Here is a 23,997-nt window from a genome sequence, read left to right on the forward strand (position 1 = left end):
TCAGCAGCGGGGAGGCTGAAGCGCCCTCTGGAGGCCATCGGCCAGGGCGCGCGGTGTGGGGCTCTCCGCGGTGCAGCTCACAGGCAGGCCCTGGGTGGCCAGGGCGCGGGCAGTGGTGGGGCCGATGGCCGCGAACTGCGGGGAGGAGAGGAGGTCTCAGTGCGCCCGCAGCGCCAGGCGCGGCTGGGGGGCGAAGCGTGCAGGGCCCAGCGGACTCCCTTCTGTCGCCCCACCGCTCGCACTGAGAGCCCGTGTGTGACAACACTTCCTGGGAGATGCCCGGCTACGGCCGCAAAGTGCCTTGGCCTCCGCGCTGCCGCCACAGCACCCCCGCCAGCCCCAGTGAGGGGGCGCCCTGCCTGCGGCTCGGGCGGCTCGGGTCGGCGCCCGCCGCCTTGGCTGCGCCCCAAGCCTTAGCTGCGGACAGTTCTGTCTTGTGTCTGGGGGCCCGGGGGCAGGGGCAGGGGCAGGTGCCGCACAGAACAAAGTGTGGCAGGGATGGTGGCTGGACCCCCGGGGAAGCAGAGCAGTCAAGACCAGGGCCCTGGGACGGGGGTCAGGACGCGCCTCCCCTGAACCCAACGCTCCACCTGTGACCGGGGGACCAGCCCTGTCGCCCAAGTGTGCAGAGAGGCCACATGTGCTGGAAGGTACAGGGCCCCGGGCCTGTGGCGGGAGGGCCAGCAGTGCTGGCATTGTCCAATGGCTCCACATGACACCCTCGGCCCCCAGTCCAAGGCCACTGCCCTTGCAGGCACCGCGAGGGCTGCGATGGCATGGAGACCCCCGACCAACACAGTCCCCGAAAGTGCGAACCTAAGTCCTCCGAGTCAAAAGACAGGGAAAAGGGGAATGCTTTTAGAACAGATCATTCTGAGATGTTTCGGTGGGACACACATGTGCCAAATGGGGACACGGGCTCAGAGAGGTTAAGTAAGTTGTCCAAGAGTACCAGCCAGGAAGGGGGGCGGCGGAGCTTCCAGCCCGGCCTGGGCCGTTCCGCAGCCTGCCTGTCCAGTTCCGGCTGCACAGCCGCCCCTGCCACGGGGTGCCCGCCAGGTCAGGAGGGCTTGGACTTTACTGGCAACTCTAGGAAAATTAGTAAAAAAATTTTTTAACTGAAAAGACCTAAAGCACTACCTCACCTTAATTTGATCGATCTTGTTACCAGATAACTCTTGAATATGCTTGAGACTGTATGTGAGGCCAGAGGGGCTGAAAAACGTGATGCTGGCTGGCACGCCCTGCAGGGAGAGAACAGGCAGGGTCGGTCCCTTGCGTGAGGCCGGGAGAGAAGTTCCCCACCCGCCACCGTGGGCCCAAGATGCCCGGCGATTCCCAGCAGGCGGGTTCCTGGTTGATGCTCGAATGTCTTATCCGTGAAGACCAAGTTCAAAAGGGGGTCTGTTTAGAGAGTGGGGTGCAATCAAGAGGCTGGCGCTGCTCCTCTGTCACTGCGCAGCCCCGGGTCGGGCCTGCCTGGCCAGGGGACTTGGGCCCCAACTGCCCAGCCGAGGGGACAATGCCTCTGGCTCGAGTGGCCGAGGCAGCACTGATCCAGTGAGGCAGTGTCAAGCCCTCCGGGAAGCAGAGCAGACAGCAGCCGCACGTGGCCTGCTGCTCCGGTTTGTGTGGACAGCATGTCCCGGAACCTACGGGTGCTCGGGAGACTGTCCTGAGAGGGCGGGGAGGCATCTTACTGAATCTAGATGTGGAGAGGTCCGCCAGCTCACAAGCGCCCTCCACGCTCCTGCCTGAAGCCTCCACAGCAGGTTCCCCCCGGACTCCTTGGTGGGCACAGGACCCCTTCCCAGCCTCTGCCCGCAGCTCCCTGAGCACCTGCCTACGGGAACGCACCTGGACCTCTGTTTGTTTCAGGCTTGCTAGGCCCGGGTGCTGTGCAAGGTGCTTCATGTAAACGATCTCCTTCAACCCCTATGAAACCGTACTAGCTGGGTCTGTCTCCGGCTCACAGGCACAGAGATGAAGCCCGAGAGGTTGCACCCTTGGCCACACAGCTGGGAGGGCGGAACCCGCGGGAGGCCAGGCCTCACCGCCTGCTCTGCCCGGAACTGCACCCACCTGCTTAGAGTAGTAGCTGCTCAGGTTCACTCGGATTCCCGGGTGCGGGGCCTTCTGATAGACGGTGAGGCTCTCCATGGGGATCCCTGCCCAAGGTCAAAGCCAGGGGATGGAGTTACTGCCCTGGGACCCCGTGGTGCCTGCCCCCAGGGCATTCGCGGGGCCCTCTGACTGGCCACTGTCCTGAACGAGCGCTCGGCTGGCCCTCTGCCGCCTGCTCAGCTCTCCAGGGACCATGGCGTGGCTGCTCTCTGGGCAGCGGGAGCCCGGAGCCCAGAGCCTGGGGGATGGAGAGGCAGCAGCGAGCCGCTGCCCCGCAGGACGGAGCACGCTGCCGTCATTGGTGATCAGCCCCATCCTCAGGTTTCATCTGCGGTGGACCCTGCCCGGGGTCACCGCCACACCACCTCCGCGCCTCCCCCGTCCCTGCCCCCCCCGACGGTGCCAGCTCAGTGACACTCTGCGTGCCCCCAGCTGGAGCTGGGCCCCTGGGGCGGGCAGGCCTGACCTGGAGCCAGGAGGCGGCACCTCCACGCCCGCCCTCGGGCCCGGGGTCTCTGCAGGGCTGCCGCTCCTGTCACCACGGGCCGGTGGGCCCCAGGGAGGCGAGGGGGCAGTGCCTGCTAGTCACCTTTGTCCTTGAGCATTTTCGGCAGGGTTTCTCCTTTGAGGGCTCCACAGGGAAACAGGAGAGGCAGCGCTGAGGGCTCCCCTGTGAAGAAAGAATGGGACTCTGCAGGGCTTTGCAGGGGCGTGTGAACTGCCCGCCTTGCTCCCGTGGCCCCGGGGGCCAGCGGCCGTGGGGAGAAGGCGCAGCTGCCACCTCGCCAACTGTGTCCTGCGACGGTTGCAGAGGCGGCGCGGCACCTGGAACACTGACGCCCACGCGAGCCGGGGTCCTCTGCCACCTGTGCCCTGTACTCCCTCACCCACGGCGGCTCCCCGGCCGCAGCCACAGGGATTGGGGGCCCGGGGTCAGGCCTGGCGCTGGCACTGACGATGCCGCCAGAGGCGGCTCCCGCACGTGAAGAGGCAGGGCAGCGGCAGCCGGTGTGGCTCTGCGGCCGCTCCGACGAAGACAAACCGCACGCCCACTGCTGTCCCAGCCAGGACGGCGGCCCCCAGCCGAGTGCCCAAGGGCTCTCTCGCAAGCCTAACCACAGGTGTGTGCAGGGCCTTCGGAGACTCCAGACCCCGCCCCTCGCAGCACCCCTGTCGTCCCCGCGGGGTGCTGCGCTGCTTATTCTCATTCGCGAATGCTGGCCGCTGCCCGCGGACAGGGAGCGTCGCCCTCGCCTGCCGGGACCGGGCTGCGCCTGGTTCTCACCGCCGCCACACCCGGCGAGCCAGGCCCGCGGCTCAGCAGACATCACGGAAAAGCACGGCCTAACCTGCCTGGGGGAGGAGACCCGAAACCATCCCACGTGAAAGCACTTTCCTGCTGAGGGGCGGGCTGCGGCGAAGCTGGCCTGGGAGCCAACCCCCTCGGGACGTGAAGGGCGAGCAGGGGCGGACCTTGCGACACTGCGGGCTGGGCCAACCGCTGCAATAAAGCAACCGCCTCCGTAAAGTGAGTCACAATCTTTTGCTGGTGGAGGGCCCTGCCTTCGTCACGTAAACAGGTCTTTGAAGCACGGTGACAGGTCGGCAGCTTGAACCCAGTCTGGGATAAGCTTTCAGCCCCCATGGGCCAGGGCGTGGTGTGTCCCCATGAGGCTGGTAGACTCTGCAGAGGTGACACATGAGGCCTCCCCAGGGGAACGGTGAGAGGGGCCCGGCGGGCGCCTCGCCCGGCACAGGAACGGTGAACGGCGGGGCTCGGAGGCCCCTCTCTGTTCCTGTAACAGGAAGGAGGCCTGGCCTGCCGGCCTGTCGAGGCCAAAGGCGAAAAGGCCCTGCAGACCCCGAGTGCTGTGCGGCTCGGCGGGAGCTCAGTCAGGGGTGGCAGCAGGTAACGAAGGCAGCGAGGCCGGAAAACCCTCCCCACTTGGGTCTGCAGTGACCCCTCCCTCCTGCCGCCGCAAGCCCAGGAGGGCGCTTCCAAGGAGCTGCAGCCTGGCTGCCTGCCCTCCTCCCTGTGTGTCTGGCCGTCTGTCTGTCTCCTTCCCCTGGTTAAGACTGTCATCTGCCTTTCGCTGTTTAGCTCCTATTTTCTCTTCCATTAGAAGAGAGATCCTGGGAGGGAAGGAGAATTGTCTGTCAGAACCATAAACTATCGGATTAAACTAGTTAATAGCTTTGAGTGCTTAGAGAGTGCCTGTTACATAGTAAATAAGTGTTGGTTATGTAAAATAAATAAGCAATAAATGTGAATTGGCCTGTTTACTCCAAGCATTGGAAGTAGATTCTTAGCTTTTAAAATTAAGCTTCAGAGTTTACTCGGGGAGAAAAATCCTAAGCGCTTTGGTAAAACAAAGGTGAAAGTCCTTTTTATTCATCAAGATGGAGCCTTGCTTGGGTATCTTAATCGCGAGCAGATCTAGGAGGGCCCGCAGCATGCTGGCAATTCATGGGGGGGGGGGCGGTGACAAACGCCCTGCAGAGCAGGCCGGCCAGCACCCTCCGCGGTAAGGGCAGAAGGTGCTCCTAGCCACCCTCCCAGCGGCGGCTCCGAAACTGAGACACCAGCGGGACACCCTGGAAGTGCCACGGGCCTCTCTGCCTTGTGTCTGTGAAGCAGGGGGCACCACTCGATGGCCCTGGGCTGACAAGCAAGGGATGACGCAGTTCTCCTCCTGGAAGTAACGCACCCACGGTGTGCACGGCCACGTCCCCGGCCTGGGGACAGGCTGGGCCGCCCGTGCCACCCTGGAGCTCACGGGTGCTGTCCTATCCAGAGGACCCACAACCGTGCTTCATGAACAAGCCTCTTAGTCCCACCGGGAGGCCAAGAGCTACCATTTACATTGATTTCCACATTTAAAAGGGGCTTGGGTGCATTTGATGGAGACCATCACCCCCTGAAAGGACAACAGAAAAAGGAGCCTGGAGGTGGATCATTCTGGACCCTCTGTGGCCGGTTCAGTCCGGGCCCCTGGGGAGCGGCTAGGGGAAGAGCCCAATCGCAGGGACCCCCTGGGGCGCCCAGCCATTCCACTGCGTGTTCACGTTGTCTCTGTCTTTTGGAGCCGGGGGTGGCGGGTGGGGGGCAGAACCGCCGGCAGGCACAGGCAGGGGCCCTGCGCTGCTCGCTCCTGGCCCGCAGGCCAGGCCGCCAGGGGAGGCGCCGAGGAGAGACTCCTTTCCCTGGATGGCGGGTGTGAGACCAGCGAACGAAAGTGAGTGGCCTTTCTTTGGGGCGACCTTTTTCTACTCACTGGAACAAATGTATCCCGCAAGCTTTTCTGCGTTGCCGCAGTTTTCTCCTTCCGTTTCCAGGCCCATTTTATTCACTGGAAAAAACCAAAACAATACATCTGTTTGCATGGCCATTGAAGTCCCTCTGTTCCTATGCTGTCCCTTCCGTGCGCAAACATGGAGGCTCCTGCTTCCCAAGGCACAGGGAGATCTGACAGGGTGCTGGGTCCTGGCCCTGCCCCCACGCTCCCCAGCCAGGGGCAACGGGGGTCCCTGCCTTTCTCTGAGCCCCACTGAGCTCCTCTGCAAGTGGGGAGGACACAGCCGCACGGGACTGTTTCAAGGATGGTACAAGATGACGACAACGAACTGCTGGCCACCTCAGAGGAGCCCGGGAAAGGCGGGCGTCTCAGTCAGAGGTGCTGAACCTTCAAGACCTAGGGACACAAGAGAGCCCTCATCTGGGGAGGGGCGAGGCCGGCCGCCCACCCCCCGGGGGCTGACACAGGAAAGGCGTGCACGGTAGGGAGGAGCGGTTCCGCAGGTGACTGAGGGCGAGGGCCGCGCGGGCCGCCCCTGGGGGACCCCTGTCGCGGACTGAGCTGGGGCCGCACGCAGGCTCCCGGCTCATTACCAGGTGAGCGCCAGCCACCCTGCAGGGGAGGGTGAAGAAGGGGGACCCCGGGGCTGGGTGGGCGCAGAACGTGGAGCTGCCCTGAGAAGGGAGGCACCCACACAAGGCTGGCTCCTACCGAGTTGCCAATTGGCTGCCCACACCCTCAGCCTTGAATTCACAGACGGTGAGAAGGGGGCCCCGGCAGCCGCACGTGAACCCTCCCCAGCAACCAAGCCCTTGCAGGAGCTGCACGGCCAGCCCTCCGGGTGGACTAGGAAGGGATCGCGCACCGGGAGCCGCGATGCTGCGGCTCACGCGTGTGCGTGGCCTTCCCCAGTGCCCAGGCAGCGGGCACGTGCTGAGGTCGGGCGCGAAGGGCCCACTCTCGGGCTGCGGGTGATGGATTCGGCCTCCAGCCCCTGCCTCCCCGCTGCAGGCGGCGTGGGGGGCAGGAGCCTCAAGTCCCCACTCTAACGCAGGGCTGTTCCCCGGGCAACCACCCCCCACGGTAAGGCCCTGTAAAAAGGCAGCTCATACAAGTAAACTCAGATGGAGGTGAAAGAAGTTTGTTACGAATGACAAAAAGCGCCTTTTATCCTGTGCCAGAAACGAAGACCAAAGACACACTCCTTATCCGGAGGCACAACAGGGCGGCGTCCTTTGGTGGTTCCTTTTCCCTCGGTGGCTTACCTAGAGCAGCGGTGGCATTCCCAACCACGTACACCGACTTAGCGTTCCAGTTTCCCCTCAGAGACTCTTCCCAGACTGTAAGACATGACATCACGCGTGGGGTGCAAAGACCGCGGTGGCCATGCGGGCGGCTGCCCAGGGCCCCTCGCTTCCCCTGACCCTTGTGGGCAAAGCAGACCAGCAGGAGGCAGATCTAAAGAAAATTCCATCTTTAAACTGTTCCTATTTTGCAGGCAAATTTTAAAAAATCACTCCGGTAAATGTTTACGGGTTGAAACATTACAACCCGCCTTGCTTGAAAGAGTAAGTCATTTCCAGAGTTGGCACTAGAAGCATTTTTAATGGGCGCTAGAAAACAAACATAATGTGAAGAATTAATGTGCATGCTTGATATAAAAGTTTTTACAGTCTAGACTTTTCAAGAAAGTCACTGGTCATGAAAAAGAGGTAACCTGAAGTCTAATAAAAGGACACAAAGGTTTTATTTGCAATGTAAACCTGAAAGCAGTGAAGAAACTATCACCTTTGATGCGAGGGTTCATTTATCCGTTAGGTCAAAGTAGAGATACTTCATTTCAGGATCATAAACAATTAAATAGAGGATTCTACCATTTTGTGACAAAAATAAACGTCTTTAAATGTGAATCGAAGACAAACAGAGAAAACAGATTGTATAAATACAGGTCTATTCTGAGGGATGAGGCGGTTGCCGGCGGGCGAACACTCAGGCTCCTCAGCAGTGACATCCGCCTGGGAGCTCAGGAGGCAGCGCCGTCCTGTCTCCCGGGGTCTGTGACTTGGTGCCGCGAGGCGCCCACTGTCGTCAGAAGGCGAAAGGCTAACGCATCTATGTCGGACCTCAAGAAACTGCTCATAAAAAGGTCTTTTTCTGCTCCCTCCAAAGGTTACACAAACATGAAATAACTAGGTGCCTAAATACGTTTTGAGCTAAAAGTCACTGCAATTTTTGAACTGGAAGGGCAGCTATTTCTGGAATCTTCTAGACATCAGAGGGAAGAACAGGCCGGTGGATTGCGCGGCGGCCTGCCCCTCACCTTCGGTTTTGCCATCTCTCTGCAGGCACAGCTCCGCAGCTTCCACTGCCCGGGGGCTGGTGAAGATGAGTCCCCCGTAGTCTTCCGGGCGGGACAGCTGCGTGACAAACACCAACACAGGCGCCTGGTGACGGCTCGGCTCGGCTCGCCATTCCCGGAACTCCAGGTGCTCACAAGATCACCGGGCAAACCAGTTCGCCCCCGACGCCTGTCCGCCCACCCCCTCGGCGCTTACTGAGAGCTGAGCGTGCCCAGGTCTCTGCCGGCCTTAGGGAGCACCGGAGCGCTCCTCACCGGGAGCATCCACCTCCAGCAGCTCAGGGTGGGACGGGGGAGCCAGCAGGTGCTGCGGGGTTGGCGGGTGTGACGGGCTCAGCGAGGGCAGCCGGACGGAGCTGGGCTGGGCGGGGAGCAGGCAGGAGGGCCCGCTTGACCTGCATCTATAGTGAAAGTGGGCTACTCGCCAGGGGCCACGCTGGTGCTGAAACCCCGACTTTCAAAGGCAACGGCGATGAAGCCTACTGGCCACGCATCCGAGCCAGGCGCTGGGCTGTTGTGTCCACGTCCCCCTACCGCCTCAGTGACAGGACCCGCGGGACGGGGACCGTTCTCCCCGCGTGGGTTAAACACGGAGGCGTGGGGAGGCCAGGAGCCAGCCCCAGGGTTGCGGGGGGCATGCGTGCGTACAGAGCTCGCGGTATCGCTGAGCTCGAAGGAGAGAGCTCCAGAGCCACTCGTCCCTGATGGGACCGATGGGCTGCTGGGACGGAGAGGCTCCTGCGAGGACTGTGGGCTCTCTAACCATAGGGTTCCAGAATGATCTCAAATGACGAGGTCCTTGTTCCCTTTCAAAGCTGCTTACGGAAAAGCATGCCAGTGGGGCCCCTTGCATAGTCCCTCAGCCCGCGAGCCCAGTGCACAGGGCGTGGTGGATGCCCACTTGCTGTTTGCTGAGTTAGGAGTAATCGGGAATTGGACTCGAATGGAAAGGAGAGAACAGAAAGGCTTGCCACAGGGCGGCGGGCTGGGCTGCGATGCGGAGAGCACGAGGCGGGGCCCGGTCCCCGGGCTGTGGCACCCAGTAAGCAGGGCTGCGGGGCACCCAGCCTCGGCCTGACACACCCAGATGGCTTTACCGAGACTGTCCCGGCAGTGTGGGCCAGCCCCACGCCGCGCAGCCAGGCTGAGGCTGTGGGGACATGTCCCGGTCTTGAGTCTCAACGCTGCCTCTTACTTGCTAGAGGCCTGGGCGCAGTTGCCCAACCTGGGGCCTCAACCTCTGAGACAGGAAAACTAATGCCCGCACGGCCTATTCACGGAGGTCAGGGCCGGGGCTGCAGGACGGGCCTGCTCCGCTGCGAGCGGTGCCCTCCCCGCGCCCACTCTCCAGGGCGCCTCCAGTTCAGGGTCGGGGAGCCGGTGGAGGCTGGAGCGCAGAGCCCAACGGCACCGTCCTGGAGCTGGGGGGCTGTCCTGCACCCTTTAGAAGCTGGGCAGTGAGATGAGGGGAAGGAGGAAGTGTCTGCAGCTCGGGCTGGCACGCACCCTGCAGAAACCACGTGTCTCACTAGAAATTACAGCGCCCAAGCCCAGGCGGGCCTTACCTTCTCTGAGAGGCTGGGAAGAGACAGAAACTCAAATGACAAAACGGGGATCAGAGTGGCTTCCAGTCCACAGAATCCCAATTCCTGCAAATCAAAGAACATGGTTCTGGGTTGGCCAGGGAGCTTCGGAAAGTAAGGAATCACACGAACAGCTTCTCCGGGGCCAGCCCCTCCACGTTAGCAGGCCCCCTCCGCCACGCCTGCCCTCACCGAAAGGCGGCGCTGTGCTGTCTGGGCCGAGTCTCGGCGCTTACCCTGACGTATGGGTCCTGGGCACCGTCATCCTCCTTGGCGTCTTTCAGTAGAAGGACCTTCATGATGGCCTGGCAGTCCTTCCAGGGCGCTGTGACAGAGCAGGGAGGCAGACCTTCGTCAGACCTCAGAGGCTCTGCGGGCCACAGGGACAGACAGGAGCACAGGAGGACGGCAATCAGCCGCTGGCGGACGCGGCCTCGCCCCTGCGCACACTGACTCAGCGTGATCGGGCTCCTTCGGGAGACCCTGTCACTGATAAGGCGGAGGGACAGCATGCTGGCATGTGATATGACTTGGAAAGGCAGATGAAAGCCATCTGGAAAAGCCCGCATCCTAGCCAAACACTGAAGGCTCACAGAGGAGAAGTGATGTAAATCCTGGGTTGTATCAATAACAAGCAGAGAATGGCCATCTCACATTGGAAGGAAATAAATGGTCACTTCCATTTGAAGACACATACACTAAGTTGGCTCGTAAGCTCCTTAGGAAATAATTCTATTGACTCTTCTACTTCTCAAGTGATGTTTTACAAATGTCATCACATGTCATGAGATGATCTTTCAAAAATTTTCTAACAACCTAGAAAACAATTTATTAATACATATCAAAAACCTTATATACTTCATATCCTTTCTTCCTATAACCTCACATATAAGAATAAATACTAAGACAACATTGATAAATGCATGCAAAGATTAACACAGAGATGCACTGCCTGGTATTCTTGAGATATAAACGGCATACAGCCCAATGAACGAATTGCTTTGTACCGAAGCAACCAAACCTGGGTGGACAAGTAAGAACTATGAATCAAATTCTAATTATTGCTGCTGTCAGGCTCTTAGCTAGAGACTGCGGATTTGGGACAGTGGGCAACATGTCTATCATTTCCGGAAGTCCCTCTACGTCTCAGACGGAAACAGAAATCTTGCCTTTCTGCGGTGGCCTCTCTCGTGTCAGCTTGGCCTGACTGGAGTCCCATTTGCTCTCGGATGCCCGCCTAGTGTGGCTGGGGAGGTGTGACAGGGCCCAGCATGAGCTGGCTTTTAATAGGACGCGCCCTCCTGGGTGACCTGGGGGGCGGGCCCGGGCAGAGGAAAGGCAGGCCGCGGGGCAGCCCCAGGCTTCCCTGAGCAGGAAGCCCCTCCTGCGCGCACAGCCCAGCTTGCGCTGGGTCCTGCCCTCTCCCTGGCTTGCACCGTGGACTTCAGACTAACTCCCAGTTGCACAAGTGAGCTCCTTGCAATAAGCCTCCCAATGCTGATTCCCTACTGGCTCTGTTTCTCTGGTTGATCCCTGACCGATACACCTGCCAGTTTTGGAGGTTCCAGGAATCGGGAATGTCACTGAGTGGCACCCTCTGCTAAAGCATAAATCTGTGCAGGGCACACAAAGCAAGCAACTATTTTTGTAGGATTAAAAAGTGGAAGCTTATTGCTGTCGGAAGCAGGCACTCCTGTGGCCACGGGTCCCTACTCAGCGCCCCCCCCCCCCACCGCCCGTGACTCTGCTGGGGCTCTAGCCCCGAAATACAGACCCTCGTGCCTCCAAAAGCTAGTTAGCAATGCTCTCGAGCCGGGAGCTAGCCTCTCCCAAGAGCGCTCTCTCTAGTTCTCTGAAGCGACATCTGGACCCCCTCGGGGAGAGGAGGTGTGCAGCGTTTATTGGGGGGGGGGGACAAGTGCAGGTGCCACTAGGTGCTGTGAGGTGAAGGGGCACAGGGGACTGGGATGCTGGTGGCTGGGGACCTCTCTGAGGAGCTTGAGATCGGAATGTCCATAGCAGTGGCGGAGACTTGAAGGAGGTGACATGAGTTGAGATCTGAGCGACAACAGCCACCAGGAGAGACATATGAGTCAGAAAGAGGCGCTGGTGTCCCCGGGCGGGAAGGGGAGGCCTGGCTTGAGTGGAAAGCGCGAGGTGGTCTTTGGCATCCCCGAGAAACAGGAACCCCCTGAGGGGTGGGAGGGAGAGGCTGGGACAGCCAGCGGGATTTATGCCCAAGAAAGACCGCTGGCTCCTGTGGCCAGGACAGCGTGGGCGGGGGCGGGGAGACACGGAGGTGGTTCCAGCCGGCAGAGGTTCCCAAGTGGCGGGGGCAGGGATTCCTGCGCCCGACAGGAACTACAACGTAATCCTGGGCGACACCCTCTGTCCACAGCCTGGTGCGTGTCAGTTGGGACCGGGATGAAAGTACCGTAAGCGCCTCTCTTCTTTGACTCCCACCTGACCTTGGCGTTTGTTCACGGCCATTCTCTCAGAAAGCCGACAAACATCTAGAGACAATGCCTGTGTACTAGGGTAAAAAAAAAACCCCTTTACTACAAATCAGTGAAACCAATGACATGAACTAACGGGGAAGACGGAGCCGGCGGGTCAGCAACCTAGGCCCTGAGTTAGGCTCCTGGGCTCTGGGCTGAGTCTTCTCGAAGGATGAAACCACTGGCAGTGCCTTTATTCCCCTTTGCTTCTCAAATTCACGCTTGGACCATGAGCCCCACACTGGGGACGAATCAGAGGGCATCAAGTAAGGCCCCCACCCCTTCTCCTATCAAAGCAACACACGCTCTCAGTGTGGGAAATCTGCCAACTGCAAAAAAATAGATACTTAGTTCCTCATGAAACTAAAAGCAGAATTATCGTATGACCCAACAATTACATTTCTAGGTGTATGCTCAGAAACATTAAAAGCGGGGACTTCAGTAGGTATTTGTACACCCATGTCGGTAGCGGCGTTATTCACAATAGCCAGGAGGTGGAAGGGACCCAAGAGTCTGCTGCGGGATGAGTCAGATGTGGCCTCTCTATACCATGGAATGTTCTTCCGCCTTAAAAAGAAGTTCCGACACACGCCACAACACAGATGAACTTTAAAAACATTCTGCTAAGCGCAACAAGCCGGTCACAGGAGGACAAATATTCTATGCCACTTAAGTACCACACGCCTAGAGTAGGCAGATTCAGGGACAGAACGTGGAAGGGGGCTGCCAGGGGCCGGGCCGGGGCGGGGGGACTTGGTGTCGATGGAATGCTGAGTTTCAGTTTTGCAACATGAAAGACTTCTGGAGGCAGGTGTGGGTGAGGGTTGCACAGCGGCATGAATGTGCTCGATGCCCCTGAACTTTACACTTAAAAATGATTATAACGGTAAATTTCGTGTCATATATTTTACCGCAAACAAAGGGGCGGGGGTGGGGGGAATTACCCGCGATGCCTCAGAGCAACTCTACTGGTACGTTGGCACTGTGCCTCCTGAAACTGTTTTCTAGTTAGCCTTTCAAAAGGTCTCTCTCACACGTTACTGGAAGACGTTTCTGCACCGTTGTGGGACCCGAAGGGGCCACATTAAGCTCCTCCATCAGACGTGGAACCCTGATGTATGAGCACAAGAACATCCACGTTGTGGCCTGGCCGAGGAGACGCAGGAAGGTGGAACCGACAAAACACAATCGCAGGGACTCTGGGGATCCCCACGGTCTCTGGATTCCAATTCCTCCTGCTCCCGAAGGATTCCTGAGCAGAGCTTTTTATCCCTGTTCTGCTTCAGCCTCCAGCAGCCACCACCTCACTCCTGGGGCAGCTCGTTACAGGCATCCAACCCACTCTCCTCGTTTTACAAAAGAAAAAAAGGAAGTTGAAGTCATCTCTAATTAGTGACTTTCTAATTAACAGTCTGTACAGTGGGCTGCAAACTGGTAGCCCGCAGGATAAACCTATCTGGTCGATAAATTTTATTTGGCACAGGATTTAAAAACCCAAGTATTTCTCGTAAAAAAATCAGAATCCCAGGCTCTCTTGAAACGTACAAATCTGCCGGCGCTGGGCCAGCATTTCCCCTTCGCCACAACTGGTTGCAGCGGTCAGGGACGTCCTAGCTTGTCCCCCGCACCCTGTTCTCTCAAAATAGGCTCTGCTCTGCACCTCAGATTTCGCCACTGGCCCTTAAGTATTTAACGTCGATTTCTGTTTTTAAAGAAACTTCGAGAGGGTCGGCTAGAGGTAGGCCCTGGGATGCTTCAATTACTGACCAGGCCGTGCCACCGCCGCGCTGGGGACACGCCCGCAGGGTGGGGCCTGAGCACGCACAGGGATCCCGTAAGCTTCCCTTCGGGGCAGAGCACTGCCCCGGGACTAAAGCCCACACGCCGGTCAGCAGCGGCCTCGGGTTCCGCTCGCGACTCGTCCTGCACTCACCAGCGCCGCAGATGGGCCCCTGCACGTCCGGAGGCCTCCGGGTCTTCCTCGGTACCGTGGGCGGCGACACCTACCTACCTCGCCGGGCTGGTGAGACCCGAAAGGTCTAGGCTCTGGGGCCGTGCCCAGCCCGGCGGCCGGCACTCGCAAGTCGCCCCGGGAGGCTGTATCTCGTGATCCCGATCTGGAGGCTGTCAGGCTGCCCGAGCCGTGACCTCCCGAACCCGGTGGGCGGACCCCTCACCACGTGGCTAGAGCCGCCGTGCTGACGGCCCAGTCCTGGCCCCAGGTGCAGGCACTTGAGCCCGGCGCCGCTGACAGCTGGAGCTCGCGCATGCGCACGCGCATCCAGGCCCAGGGAGCGTTCGCAGCGATGGGTTGAACCACTGCGCGAAGGAGAGAGAGAGCCTTGGAGGGCGTGAGGAAAGATGAAGGAAGGAAGAAAACGGCAAGATAGGACCCTGAAATGGATTTGACTCTGAGGAATCGCGGTCGTGGAATCCAGCTGGGGCGCTGGGGTTGTCGCCGACTCAGCGCCGAGGTTCTCTGTGGTCTCCCAACCCCCTCGGCTTGAGTAGGTGGGTCCGGGAGGGCGGGCGAGTGGAAGTTGCGCAGGCGCAGTGAGGGCGGCAACATGGCGTCCAGGTCCAAGCGGCGTGCCTTGGGCGATGGGGTCCCGCGGCCGCCAGATGCGCCTGCACCTCGCCTCGAGGAAGAAGAGGACGACGAAGTCGAGGACGAGGACGAAGACGATGAAGACAGTGACGGAGAGGAGGATGAAGACGACGAGGTCGTCGACGAGGTGAGCAGCACTCGCGCCCAGTTCGGCTTCTATTTGGGAAAATACCTTCTGGCAGCTGAAGCCGTGCGCGACTGTGTGGGATGCTTGGAGCAGCAACTCCCCGGTACCCGAGGGTCTGTAAGCAGACCCTGCAGGTGATAAAAGGCTCTGACTCCGGCTCCACTTCGGGCTCTTCCACTCCGCAGCCGCAGAAAGTATTTTAAAAAGTTAGAGCCTGGCCGGGTCGTTACCCCCCCCCCCCCCAAGAACACCGGCACAACACTTTTTTCGGAGGCTTTCTTTAGTTTTCAGGCGGAAGCCCCAAATCCTGAAGTGGTCACCAAGGGCATGCAGATTTATCCTTTACCCTCCCACCCCCGCAACCCCTGGCCTGCAGCCTCCCTCCCCGCGCGGCGGTCCCCTGGCCGGTTCCGGAAGCTGCCAGCCCCGTTCTACCGGCAGCCTTTCCAGACGCTCTCCTTCGTCCTGCAGGTTTTCCTTCCGTGCTCGGCTCCCAGCTACGCGGTGTTTTTTCTGCCTGCCCCTCTCACCGAGTCCTGATGATACGTCCTCAGACCTGGGCTCCGTCCAAGGAGCTCCTGCCGCAGTGCCTGGCGTGACAGGCCCTGCGCGTTGGTTGAATGAATAGTGAGGATTCAGTGATCCCCACCGGGTGTCTAGCAGGCACCTCCAACTTAACACCTGCAAAGCAGAATTTGCAGTTCATGCTCATAATCTTTGCTGCTTCTGCGGATGGTCCCCAGTGCAGATGCAATGTGGGCGATGTTTGCCTATTTTTTGTAGACCAGGCAGTTACAGTGTTTTAGGTAAACTTTCTTTCTGGTCTTTTTATTCTGTAGATGGAGGTGGAGCTGAAAAGAGTGGAGGCAGAGGGGAAAAGAAAACTCTGCAGTGGGGAATAACATTTGAAGTAGCTTGGAAAGTGCTGTATGATAACTTGTTTTGTGTGCTATTTACAGGAAGTGAATATTGATTTTGAAGCTTACTCCATCTCAGACAACGACTATGACGGAATTAAGAAATTATTGCAACAGGTATTGTTTTTTACTCTTTACATGTCAATTGGCTTTTCTAAGAAAACCCAGGCCATTCAGCAGAAGCTCTGTCAAACCTCATCCCTTCTGTTTTGTATTCCCTTCCCTGTTCTCTCCACCTGGCCTGGGAGGAGCGACACTTCTTTTCCAGAGCTAACGCCCCCGACTTGGGCCCCCGCTCCCAGCCCCCTTCCTCCATGAACATATTTGAGTATCCTGTGCCCGACAGCACTTTCCCTTCCGTCCGTTAATTGCTTGAACTGCTGGTCTGTTCTTCTCTCAGTCACTCAGTCGCACCCCAACTCCATCGGTTAGAGGAGTTCTTACATAGAAGCCGTATCGCTGCACCCTGTGGGGGCTCCTACTCCCTCCTGGCCCCAGTGGAGATGGCTTTGGTTCCTGCCCTTTACAGCCTTGAGAGTGTCCTAGTCGCCAAGCCCTTTGGCTTTATGTTGGCCCTTCTCTTCCCCTCCCCCATACCTCCTATATTTCCACCGACTGCCTCCTCTTCAATTCCAGTGCCTTCTGCTTCTCTGATTCTCTTGGGCTTTTCCTTTTCTCTTGGGATTGCATTTCTGAGTCATCTTCCTGGTCAAGTCATTGACATTTCTTTATTTTTATTTGAATATGGAAATTAGAAGTTTTATTAGATGCTGTGCTTTGACTGTAATTTAAACTAATTTTTTTTTCTTCTCTTAGCTTTTCCTCAAGGCTCCTGTGAACACCGCAGAACTGACAGATCTCCTGATTCAGCAGAACCACATCGGGAGTGTGATTAAGGTAAGCAGGGTCCTTGCGCCCATTCTGATTAAATTAGTTCTTGGGCCGGGAAAGTTCCTGATTTATAGCAAGCCGGCCAGGAGGCTACATTGGAAAGGAGTCTTAATGGGGGAAGGGAGGCACATGAGAAGGCCGTTCAGGAGTCCAGGGTTATTACATGCGGTCCCCGGGGCCGTGGCCGCGGATGGGAGCGAAGGGGCTGGCCCAGAGGTGTTGGGGAGACCAAGAATGACGGGGCTGGGGAGTGACGGGGTCTAAGGGGGCGGGGAGAAAGGGTCAGGGAAGTCCCAAGGGTCTGGCTCAAGCAACCAAATGGCAGCACGGACGAGGATAGGTTAGGAAGGGGAACGGGAGTTTGGATTGTTCTGTTTTGAGTTTGATTTGCCTGTGACAATGCGCGGGAGCCGTTGCGCCGCAGCTGGAGCCTTGGGCCTGTCCTGCAGATCGGTGGTAACTGAAGCTGTAGGAGTGGCTGCGATGGCCCAGGAAGGGCCGGGGCGCAGGTCATCCCGATGTCACTGGGGTGAGTAAGGTCAGTGGCAGAGCCTGCACGGGGGCTCAGCGGAGCGGCCAGGAGAGGAAAGCCCAGCAGGAGTCAGGGACCGTAGGGGAGGGGAGGGCGCGTTTGGAGGAGCAGGGGCCAGACCCGGGTGAGTGCTGTCCTGCCGTGTGCCACCCTGTCACTCTTCATGGCCCCCGTTGCTGCCTCATACACCGCCTTGCACTTTGTGTCTTACAGTAGTGGCGGTCACCTGCTCGGCCGGTGGGGCTTCAGTTTGGACAGAGCTCAGTGCAGACAGCGCGTGCTTGCTCCGCGTGACAGTGTGGCAGTTGTCAGCGAGGGGCGGGGGGCGTCAGGATGGCTCGCTCACGTGACCTGCACGCTGGTGCAGGCTGGCCATTGGGAACCCGGCTGGGACCGTGGGCCGGGGACCCTCAGTTGCCCTGCGTGGGCCTCTCTACCAGTGGTGGGTCCCCGGGGTGTGCAGCTCAAAAGAACGGGGTGGGGGCATTTTATGAAACAGTGTCGTGCCCGCCACTCGCTGGGTCAGCTGACACGAAGTTCCACACAGGTTCACGGGGAGGGCGCACAGACCCCCCCCCTTTGATGGGAGGAGGGTCTAGGTCACTTTGTCAGAAGAGGTGGGATAGGAGGTGTCATTGTGGCCATCTGTGGAAGACACTCTGCCACAAGACCTCAACCTATTGCTGTTTCTACGTCTGAAAACAAGGACTGTGCATGTACTGACGTGGCGAACGCAGTGAGTTACTGCGTGCGGACGTACTCGGAACTGTGCCTGGCACGTGGCACACGCACGGTACACGTGGAGCTGTCTCTACGGCCCTGTTCCCGGCACCTGTTGTCCAGACCAAACAGGCAGCTCCACCTTGTTCTAATTCTCCATTCTAACTACCTCGCCGACAGCTGTACCCCTTTGTTTTCAAAGCCATTTTTAAAAAGGGTTTGTTTATTCGTGTAAGAGAGAGAGAGACTTCAGTTTGTTGTTCCACTCATGTGTGCATTCACTGGTTGGTTCTTGCGTGTGCTCTCACTGGGGATCGAACCCGCAGGCTTGGTGTACAAAGCCAACATTTTGAAGATTGTTTTTATTAACAGTTTCTACGTCCTCTTCTCTGAACACCCTGCTCTGACTCTTACGTCCCGTCCGCTACTGCAGTTTTGAGACTGTCTGGTGGAGCTGCCAGCACCTTGCGCTACATGCAGTGCACACGTTTCAGACCTTGGGCAGCACCAGTGACCTTGGGGCGGCGGGGGGGCCGGACGGCCCCTGCCCTCCTCAGACACAGCGCTCTCCAGCTGGCCAGCGAGGACACGCGGCCAGCGTCCCGGGACCTGCGGGAACCTGGGAAGAGCCGTTTTCATCCTTGGAAGAGCTGCTGCTCTAACGGGGGACGCGGCCTTCCGTTGGACCGTGATCCAGATACTCTACAATTATGGCTTCCTTGGCTTCCACAGGGACCATGGAGGTGTCCCAGAGACAGCCTTCCTGTTCCTAGGAAAGGGATGGCCCAGAGCTTTTGGTGGCACTTTGGGACTGGATGGGAACCCTGCCAGAGGAGGCGTCCCGAGGGTTTGGCAGGGAGAGGGTGGGGGACTGTGCAGGGCACTGGTGGGGGGCGGCCGGGGCGGAAGGCTCTGGTTCAGGGCGAGGTGCTCTGTGGGGCGTGGCTCAGGTCCCTGGGCACTGAGAGGAGGCTCGGGGGTGGGGTGGGGCCAGAGATGGTGGTAAGAGGGGTGCGCCACGCGTGACGTGACCGTGACCCCAGCACCATGGAGAGGTGGCCCCGTGATGCACTGCCCCGGTGGCTGACGCGCGTCAGGAACGGCGGGCGGTTCCGGGCGATGCCGACTGCTTGTGAGCACAGGGCCCGTGCAGGGCTCCGTAGAGTGGGACAGCGAGGGCGCGCCTTTGTCTGTCTGTGCTGCTCAGGCTGCGCTGCGGTAGCTGGGAGTCCTCTGCGGTGCAGGGGACCCGTCTGCTGCTGACCTGGGAGCGCCAGGGAGGGGGAAATATGCGTCCTTCCTCTGTCCTCCTCTCCCTCCCATCGGACCGCTGATCTCCCCAGGAGGCGCCTTCTCATCTCCTGCCCTCGCGCCCTCTGGTGCCGAGCCGCAGGCCTCTCTCACTCGGGCAGCAGTAAAGGCTTTGTCGTAAAGCCCACAGCCCCTCTGCCTGGGGTCCGTCAGCGGCCGTGTCCCTGAGGTCCAGGAGCCGCGTCCTTCCTCGGCCCCTTCAGACTCTGGTCAGGTCTGACCTCACAGAGGCGGTCCATTCTGTTCTCCGCCCTGATGCACTGAGCCCCGGGGCACCGTGGTGCCTCGGCACTGTTGGCCTCGCCTGCCCGAGCCAGCGGTGCTGGGAGGTGCGGCGGAGCTCAGGAGGCCCCGTCCCACGCAGCAAGTCCAAGGTCAGAGCGGGGCAGCGCCGGACCTGCCAGTTCCGGTGGGAGAGCAGCAGCCTCGCATCACCTCCTTCATCCACATGTGCTCCCCGGGGACTCGTCCCGTGCGAGGCTGTGTGCTGGGGGTGCACGAGGGGCATTCACACCTGGGCGGGCAAGCCAGCCGCACGGGGAGGGCCATGCGGGGGGCGCAGCGCGGCCTCTGGAGAAGGGCTGCCGTCCCAGAGCCGGGAGGTCCCGTCGGCGTAGGCGCTCCATCTGCGCCCTCTGCTCCCTTCGCCTGCCCTCCGCTCCCCGGCCCGCTTTCCCTCCTGCCTGAGTAAGGGGCACCCAGGCCTTGTTTGCACACCCCAGCAGTCGGGGCGGGCCGCGCTCGGAGGGCACGTGGCCTTAGGTGGGGCCGTGTCGTGGGCCCGCCCGGAAACAGGCATCGGCTGGCTCCAGCCACATCATTCCATTCCCTAAACAGACCAACGCAGTTTATTTCATGAGGTTTTACCTGTTCTGCATTTGTAGTATATTGAGAACCTGGGAAGGAAACTGTCAGAAGGGCCTGGTATAAGGAACTGTAGAGCAGGAGGAGACCGTGCAGAATGTAACGAGGAGCGGAGTCCAGGGCGCTGCAGGGCCACGAGCTGGGCGCGCGGCGGTCGGTCCCCGGCGCTCGGAGGGGCAGTGGCGAAGCAGGCAGTGTTCATGCAGGGAGTGACAGCTGGGGCCGAGGTCCCCGGCCGGACGCCACACTTCTTCCCTGACAAATACAAGTTACAGCTATTTTTCTTTTTAAAATAGCAAACGGATGTTTCAGAAGACAGTGACGACGATGTGGATGAAGATGAGATCTTTGGTTTCATAAGTCTTCTAAATTTAACCGAAAGGAAGGTTGGTTTCCGTGACACCTGTCTGAACGGCTGTTCCCGAGGCCCAGGCCACGCTTCCTTAGCGCTCGGTGCAGTGTCTCTACGTCAGGCGGCAACTTCCGTTACAGGCGTGTGCGCTCCTGAGGCCTTACTGTGGTCCCTTCTATTTTGTTCCCAACGGCGCGTGTCCCGTGAGAGTCGCTTCCTCCCCGCGTGTAGAGCACCGCCGTCTGGCAGTGGCACCGGTGTTGGCGTCGTGCTGGCGTTGACGCGGGTGGTGCGCGCGCCCCAGCAGTGGTGCTCCAACCGGGAGGCAAGGGTCTCCCCAGTCAGGGGCGTGCACGGACACCTGCTTCTGTGCCGCTCATCGCTTTTCACTGCTCGCCAGTGAGCTCTGATGAAAAGCAAAGCCAGCTGTGCACCCTCCTCAGATGAGGTGCAGGCTGCACTTTCATTTTTAAGTGAACGTCCAGTCCCGTCCACCGTTCCCCGTGAGATGGGCTAGAATCCCCGCCCCAGCGTGCCCGCCTGTCAGCGCGACCCTGCCTCAGCACCGATCGGGCGTGGCAGTGAAAGGCCGGCCCGGTCACTTTGCGAAATACCAAGGCAGTCACCACCGAAGGCCGAGGGGTTTACAGGCTGTGACAGACACCTGCCCCCCTGTAAGGGAAGGGGGACTCCCGCCCCTGAGGTTTCTCCTGGGAGGGGTGGCCTGGGATGAACAGCAAGCCTTCTCTTTGCTTTCTAGGGGACCCAGTGCGCCGAGCAAATTAAAGAGCTGATTCTAAGCCGCTGTGATCAGAACTGTGAAAAGAGCGTGGTTGAGCAGCTGGACAAGCTTCTGAGTGACACCACCAAGCCCGTGGGCTTTCTCCTGAGTGAAAGATTCATTAACGTTCCGCCCCAGATCGCTCTGCCCATGCACCGGCAGCTTCAGTAAGGGGCTTCGAGGGGCCTCTGGCAGGGCCTCTCCGGTGGGCTCGCGTAGAGGGCGTGGGTGCAGGGCGCCCTGGCGGGGGGTGAGCAGCGGTGTGGTGTGGTGGGAGCAGGGGGTCCGGGGGGCAGCCTGCACAGCGGCGTTCCTGGCGGTCGCCTTCCTAAGGGGCGTTTGTTGTTCTGACAGTGGTCTCCGTGGTCTTAAAGGTATAGGTGGTACACAAATAGGTGAGTTCGCAGAGACTTCTTACTCCCGTTCCACCAGTGTTTCACCCTCTTCGCAGGTGTGTTTCCATAACGTGAACACTGAACAATTACAACAATAACAAAAACTGAGTAAAATTCCTAAATTCCATTGGGATGTTTTATGACTAATGAAACCTTGGTCTTGACACCACATTTCTGGCTTCTCAGGGTTGTTTTATTTTTGACTGCAGTTTCAAGTTGACAAAAATATTTTAAACTTTAACAAGAGCTTAGAATTGGTCTTATTTGGCCGGGGGTCGGGGGGAGACCGCGTGGCTGGGCCCCCGGGCCTCACAGCCTGTGGCCCCCAGGGCCGGCTGCCTGTGCTGTGTGTGGGCTGCTCACGGAGCTGGAACGAGGCGGAAACCTGCAGCTTTCACGTTTTCCTTTATGGAATCACTGCATGTCAGTTATATGCTCCCCCCGCCCCCGGCTGCTACTCACGTTGCGCTTCTGGTGCTGTGGTGCCAATTTGTTCTCTTTGCCTTTTTGTCCTGGGCACCTGGAGCTCATGTTTCTTCGGTGCCGCAGGAGGGAGATCTGCTTCCCCCATCCTCTGCTGGGGAAGGTGGAACGCGTTGTTCCAGGCGCCCTCACATTTCTTGGGGGGCCCTCACACAACCAGGGCTGTGTGTGGTTTTCAGAGAGGCCCCCCTGGCCCCCCCGGACTGCGGTGGAAGCTGGGGTGTCTGTACGTGCCCTGCATTTCTACAGCACAGGAGGAATCAGTCCTGGGCCCGAGCGGGTGGGGGCTGGCAGTCACGTGCGGAGGGCACCGCAAGTGGCCATGCGCCTTTGTGTGTTTCAGTTCAATACTTGCTGTTTTAAAAAAATCCAGATTTTTATTGTTTTTAACCTGTGCACAAAGCAGTGATGTTGAGTGAATTTGAGACGCATCTGTTGCTGTGGATCCACAACTCAGCCCAACTGAGAGAGATTCACTGTACTGGTTATCATAAAAGGCACTGCCATAATCAGTCAAGTGCAGCAGACGGCAAAAACAAAACTCGCTGCCTCGGCAGGGCCGAGACCTGACGTCTGCTCAGGAAGCCTGTGTCGGAGCACAGCCGCCCGCCCGGCCCCCCTGGTCTCCCCCGTGCGCGGGCTTGTCGAGGGCTCGGTTTCACGGGGCCCAGCAGGCAAACCTCACGCGTGTGTGCCTTGTAGGAAAGAACTGGCGGAGGCACGCGAGACCAACAAGCCGTGCGGGAAGTGTTACTTCTACCTTCTGATTAGCAAGACGTTCATGGAAGCAGGAAAAAACAATTCCAAAAAGAAACAGAGCAGCCACAAGAAAGATGAGCTAATGTTTGCGAACGCAGAGGAGGAATTTTTCTATGAGGTAAGACTCCCTTGTTCCATCTGTTTGTTTACATGTATACCATCATTTCTTGACAATAATAAATCATGACTTACTGCTCTCCCATTTCGTGTCAGAGTGGTTTGCATGGGGCCGCTGTTTTTCTCCCTATCCCCAGCTGCTAGCAGCGGACACACGCCTGGCAGTACCGGGCCCCCGCCCCTGCTGCTGGTGGCATCAGGGAGGAGCGGGTCGCCAACGGTGATCTGCGCTGATCACCTGCAGGGAGAGCCGCAGGTCGCAGACCGCTCGGGGGGCGGACCGAGCCTGGGTTTACCGAGCTGGGGGGAGAAGAGGGCCCTTACCTGAGGGCACACCGACAATGGGGCGGAAGCCGCGGTGGACCTGAGCCCCGCCTTTCCCTCCCAGCCCCCCATTCTGGCTCCCATGCCACTCTGCCCATCGTCCCGGATGTCATCCGCACAGTGGGCTTTCGAGCGCTTTCTTCTGCCAGGGTAGCTTGTGCTGTGATGGGCAGCACACGATCAGGAATGAGTGATTTCAGAATTACAAACTGTCGGTGGGTGGTGGTCACCTACCGGCTTGCTCACCTTGAGGTGAGCTGGGACATTTCCGTCCGTGCCCCTCAGGGAGGCAGTTAACGTCTGCCGGTGGGCGTTCAAACTCTGCCCGATGGTCCCTTTGAGCTTGTTTTGTTCTGCAGCTGCTTCCTTTAGCTGCCGTTCTTAGGTAAACATACGTCAAACGTAGCATTTTGTGTTGTCGATGGAGTTTTGCTTTTAGGCTGTCTGAAGTGTCCCCTTAACGGTTCTTTATGTGACTTAGAAGGCAACCCTGAAGTTCAGCTACTCCGTGCAGGAGGAGAGCGATACACGCCTGGGCGGCAGGTGGGCCTTCGACGACGTTCCGATGAGGCCCTTGCGCACTGTGATGCTGATTCCGTGTGACAAGATGAACGAAATCATGGATAAACTGAAAGAACACCTCGCCATTTAGCCCCGCCCCGTGGACAGTGGTGTGCTGGTCTGTGCAAATTACCAGGAAACCCAGTGGAGCTTTACTGAAAAACTCAAGACTTTATTTAGATTTAGGTCCTCTACAAAAAGTAGGGTTCTGCTGCCCGTGTCTATGACACATTTACAAAATAGTTTTTAAAAAAGTTTTGGTCAAATTATGAATGTTTGATTAAAAACTTTCCCAATAAGGAAAAACATGGAGTAGTAATTTAAAGAACTCAATAAAAACTTCTGTTTTTTATTTCAAAATAACATACAGAGTATGACTTTGTCAGGCGCCTCCC

General features: G+C 58.7%; 2 protein-coding genes across 6 annotated transcripts; one reads left to right on the forward strand and one right to left on the reverse strand.

The window, feature by feature from the left end:
- On the reverse strand, window positions 1-13,935 carry UROS (uroporphyrinogen III synthase). 3 transcript variants are annotated; one of them, XM_054581787.1, is made up of 10 exons: window positions 13,794-13,935; window positions 9,599-9,732; window positions 9,345-9,428; window positions 7,741-7,837; window positions 6,686-6,760; window positions 5,400-5,474; window positions 2,714-2,794; window positions 2,083-2,168; window positions 1,146-1,244; window positions 1-135 (listed from the first exon to the last, which is right to left on the reverse strand). In XM_054581787.1, exons 2-10 carry the CDS (start codon window positions 9,659-9,661, stop codon window positions 1-3), a joined length of 795 nt encoding a protein of 264 aa, XP_054437762.1. In that variant the 5' UTR covers window positions 9,662-9,732; window positions 13,794-13,935. The 3 variants fall into 3 exon arrangements, with proteins under 3 accessions (XP_054437762.1, XP_054437761.1, XP_054437763.1); XM_054581786.1 differs by having other exon boundaries at window positions 9,599-9,687; window positions 13,794-13,929; XM_054581788.1 differs by lacking the exons at window positions 9,345-9,428; window positions 13,794-13,935 and having other exon boundaries at window positions 9,599-9,731.
- Window positions 13,936-14,404: 469 nt separating this feature from the next.
- Window positions 14,405-23,965, forward strand: BCCIP (BRCA2 and CDKN1A interacting protein). 3 transcript variants are annotated; one of them, XM_054581684.1, is made up of 7 exons: window positions 14,405-14,595; window positions 15,555-15,629; window positions 16,329-16,409; window positions 20,127-20,216; window positions 20,943-21,130; window positions 22,544-22,718; window positions 23,523-23,965. In XM_054581684.1, the coding sequence occupies exons 1-7, from the start codon at window positions 14,428-14,430 to the stop codon at window positions 23,691-23,693; spliced, it is 948 nt and encodes a 315-aa protein (XP_054437659.1). In that variant the 5' UTR covers window positions 14,405-14,427; the 3' UTR covers window positions 23,694-23,965. The 3 variants fall into 3 exon arrangements, with proteins under 3 accessions (XP_054437659.1, XP_054437660.1, XP_054437661.1); XM_054581685.1 differs by having other exon boundaries at window positions 23,526-23,965; XM_054581686.1 differs by having other exon boundaries at window positions 23,556-23,965.
- Window positions 23,966-23,997: the final 32 nt, after the last annotated feature.

This window comes from Pteronotus mesoamericanus, unplaced genomic scaffold (assembly GCF_021234165.1).
Source record: "Pteronotus mesoamericanus isolate MK-2021 breed Mesoamerican mustached bat unplaced genomic scaffold, CSHL_Meso_final contig_657, whole genome shotgun sequence".
Taxonomy (NCBI): Eukaryota; Metazoa; Chordata; class Mammalia; order Chiroptera; family Mormoopidae; genus Pteronotus; species Pteronotus mesoamericanus.

Coding starts and splice junctions, on each gene's coding strand:
- UROS (XM_054581787.1), bottom strand. CDS start 9,661: ATGAAGGTCCTTCTACTGAAAGACGCCAAGGAGGATGACGGTGCCCAG. Junction 5,475..6,685: donor GAATGCCACCGCTGCTCTAG/GTAAGCCACCGA, acceptor GGTTTTTTCCAG/TGAATAAAATGGGCCTGGAA. Junction 2,169..2,713: donor GAAAATGCTCAAGGACAAAG/GTGACTAGCAGG, acceptor GACCTTGGGCAG/GGATCCCCATGGAGAGCCTC.
- BCCIP (XM_054581684.1), top strand. CDS start 14,428: ATGGCGTCCAGGTCCAAGCGGCGTGCCTTGGGCGATGGGGTCCCGCGG. Junction 15,630..16,328: donor TTAAGAAATTATTGCAACAG/GTATTGTTTTTT, acceptor TTCTTCTCTTAG/CTTTTCCTCAAGGCTCCTGT. Junction 22,719..23,522: donor AGGAGGAATTTTTCTATGAG/GTAAGACTCCCT, acceptor TATGTGACTTAG/AAGGCAACCCTGAAGTTCAG.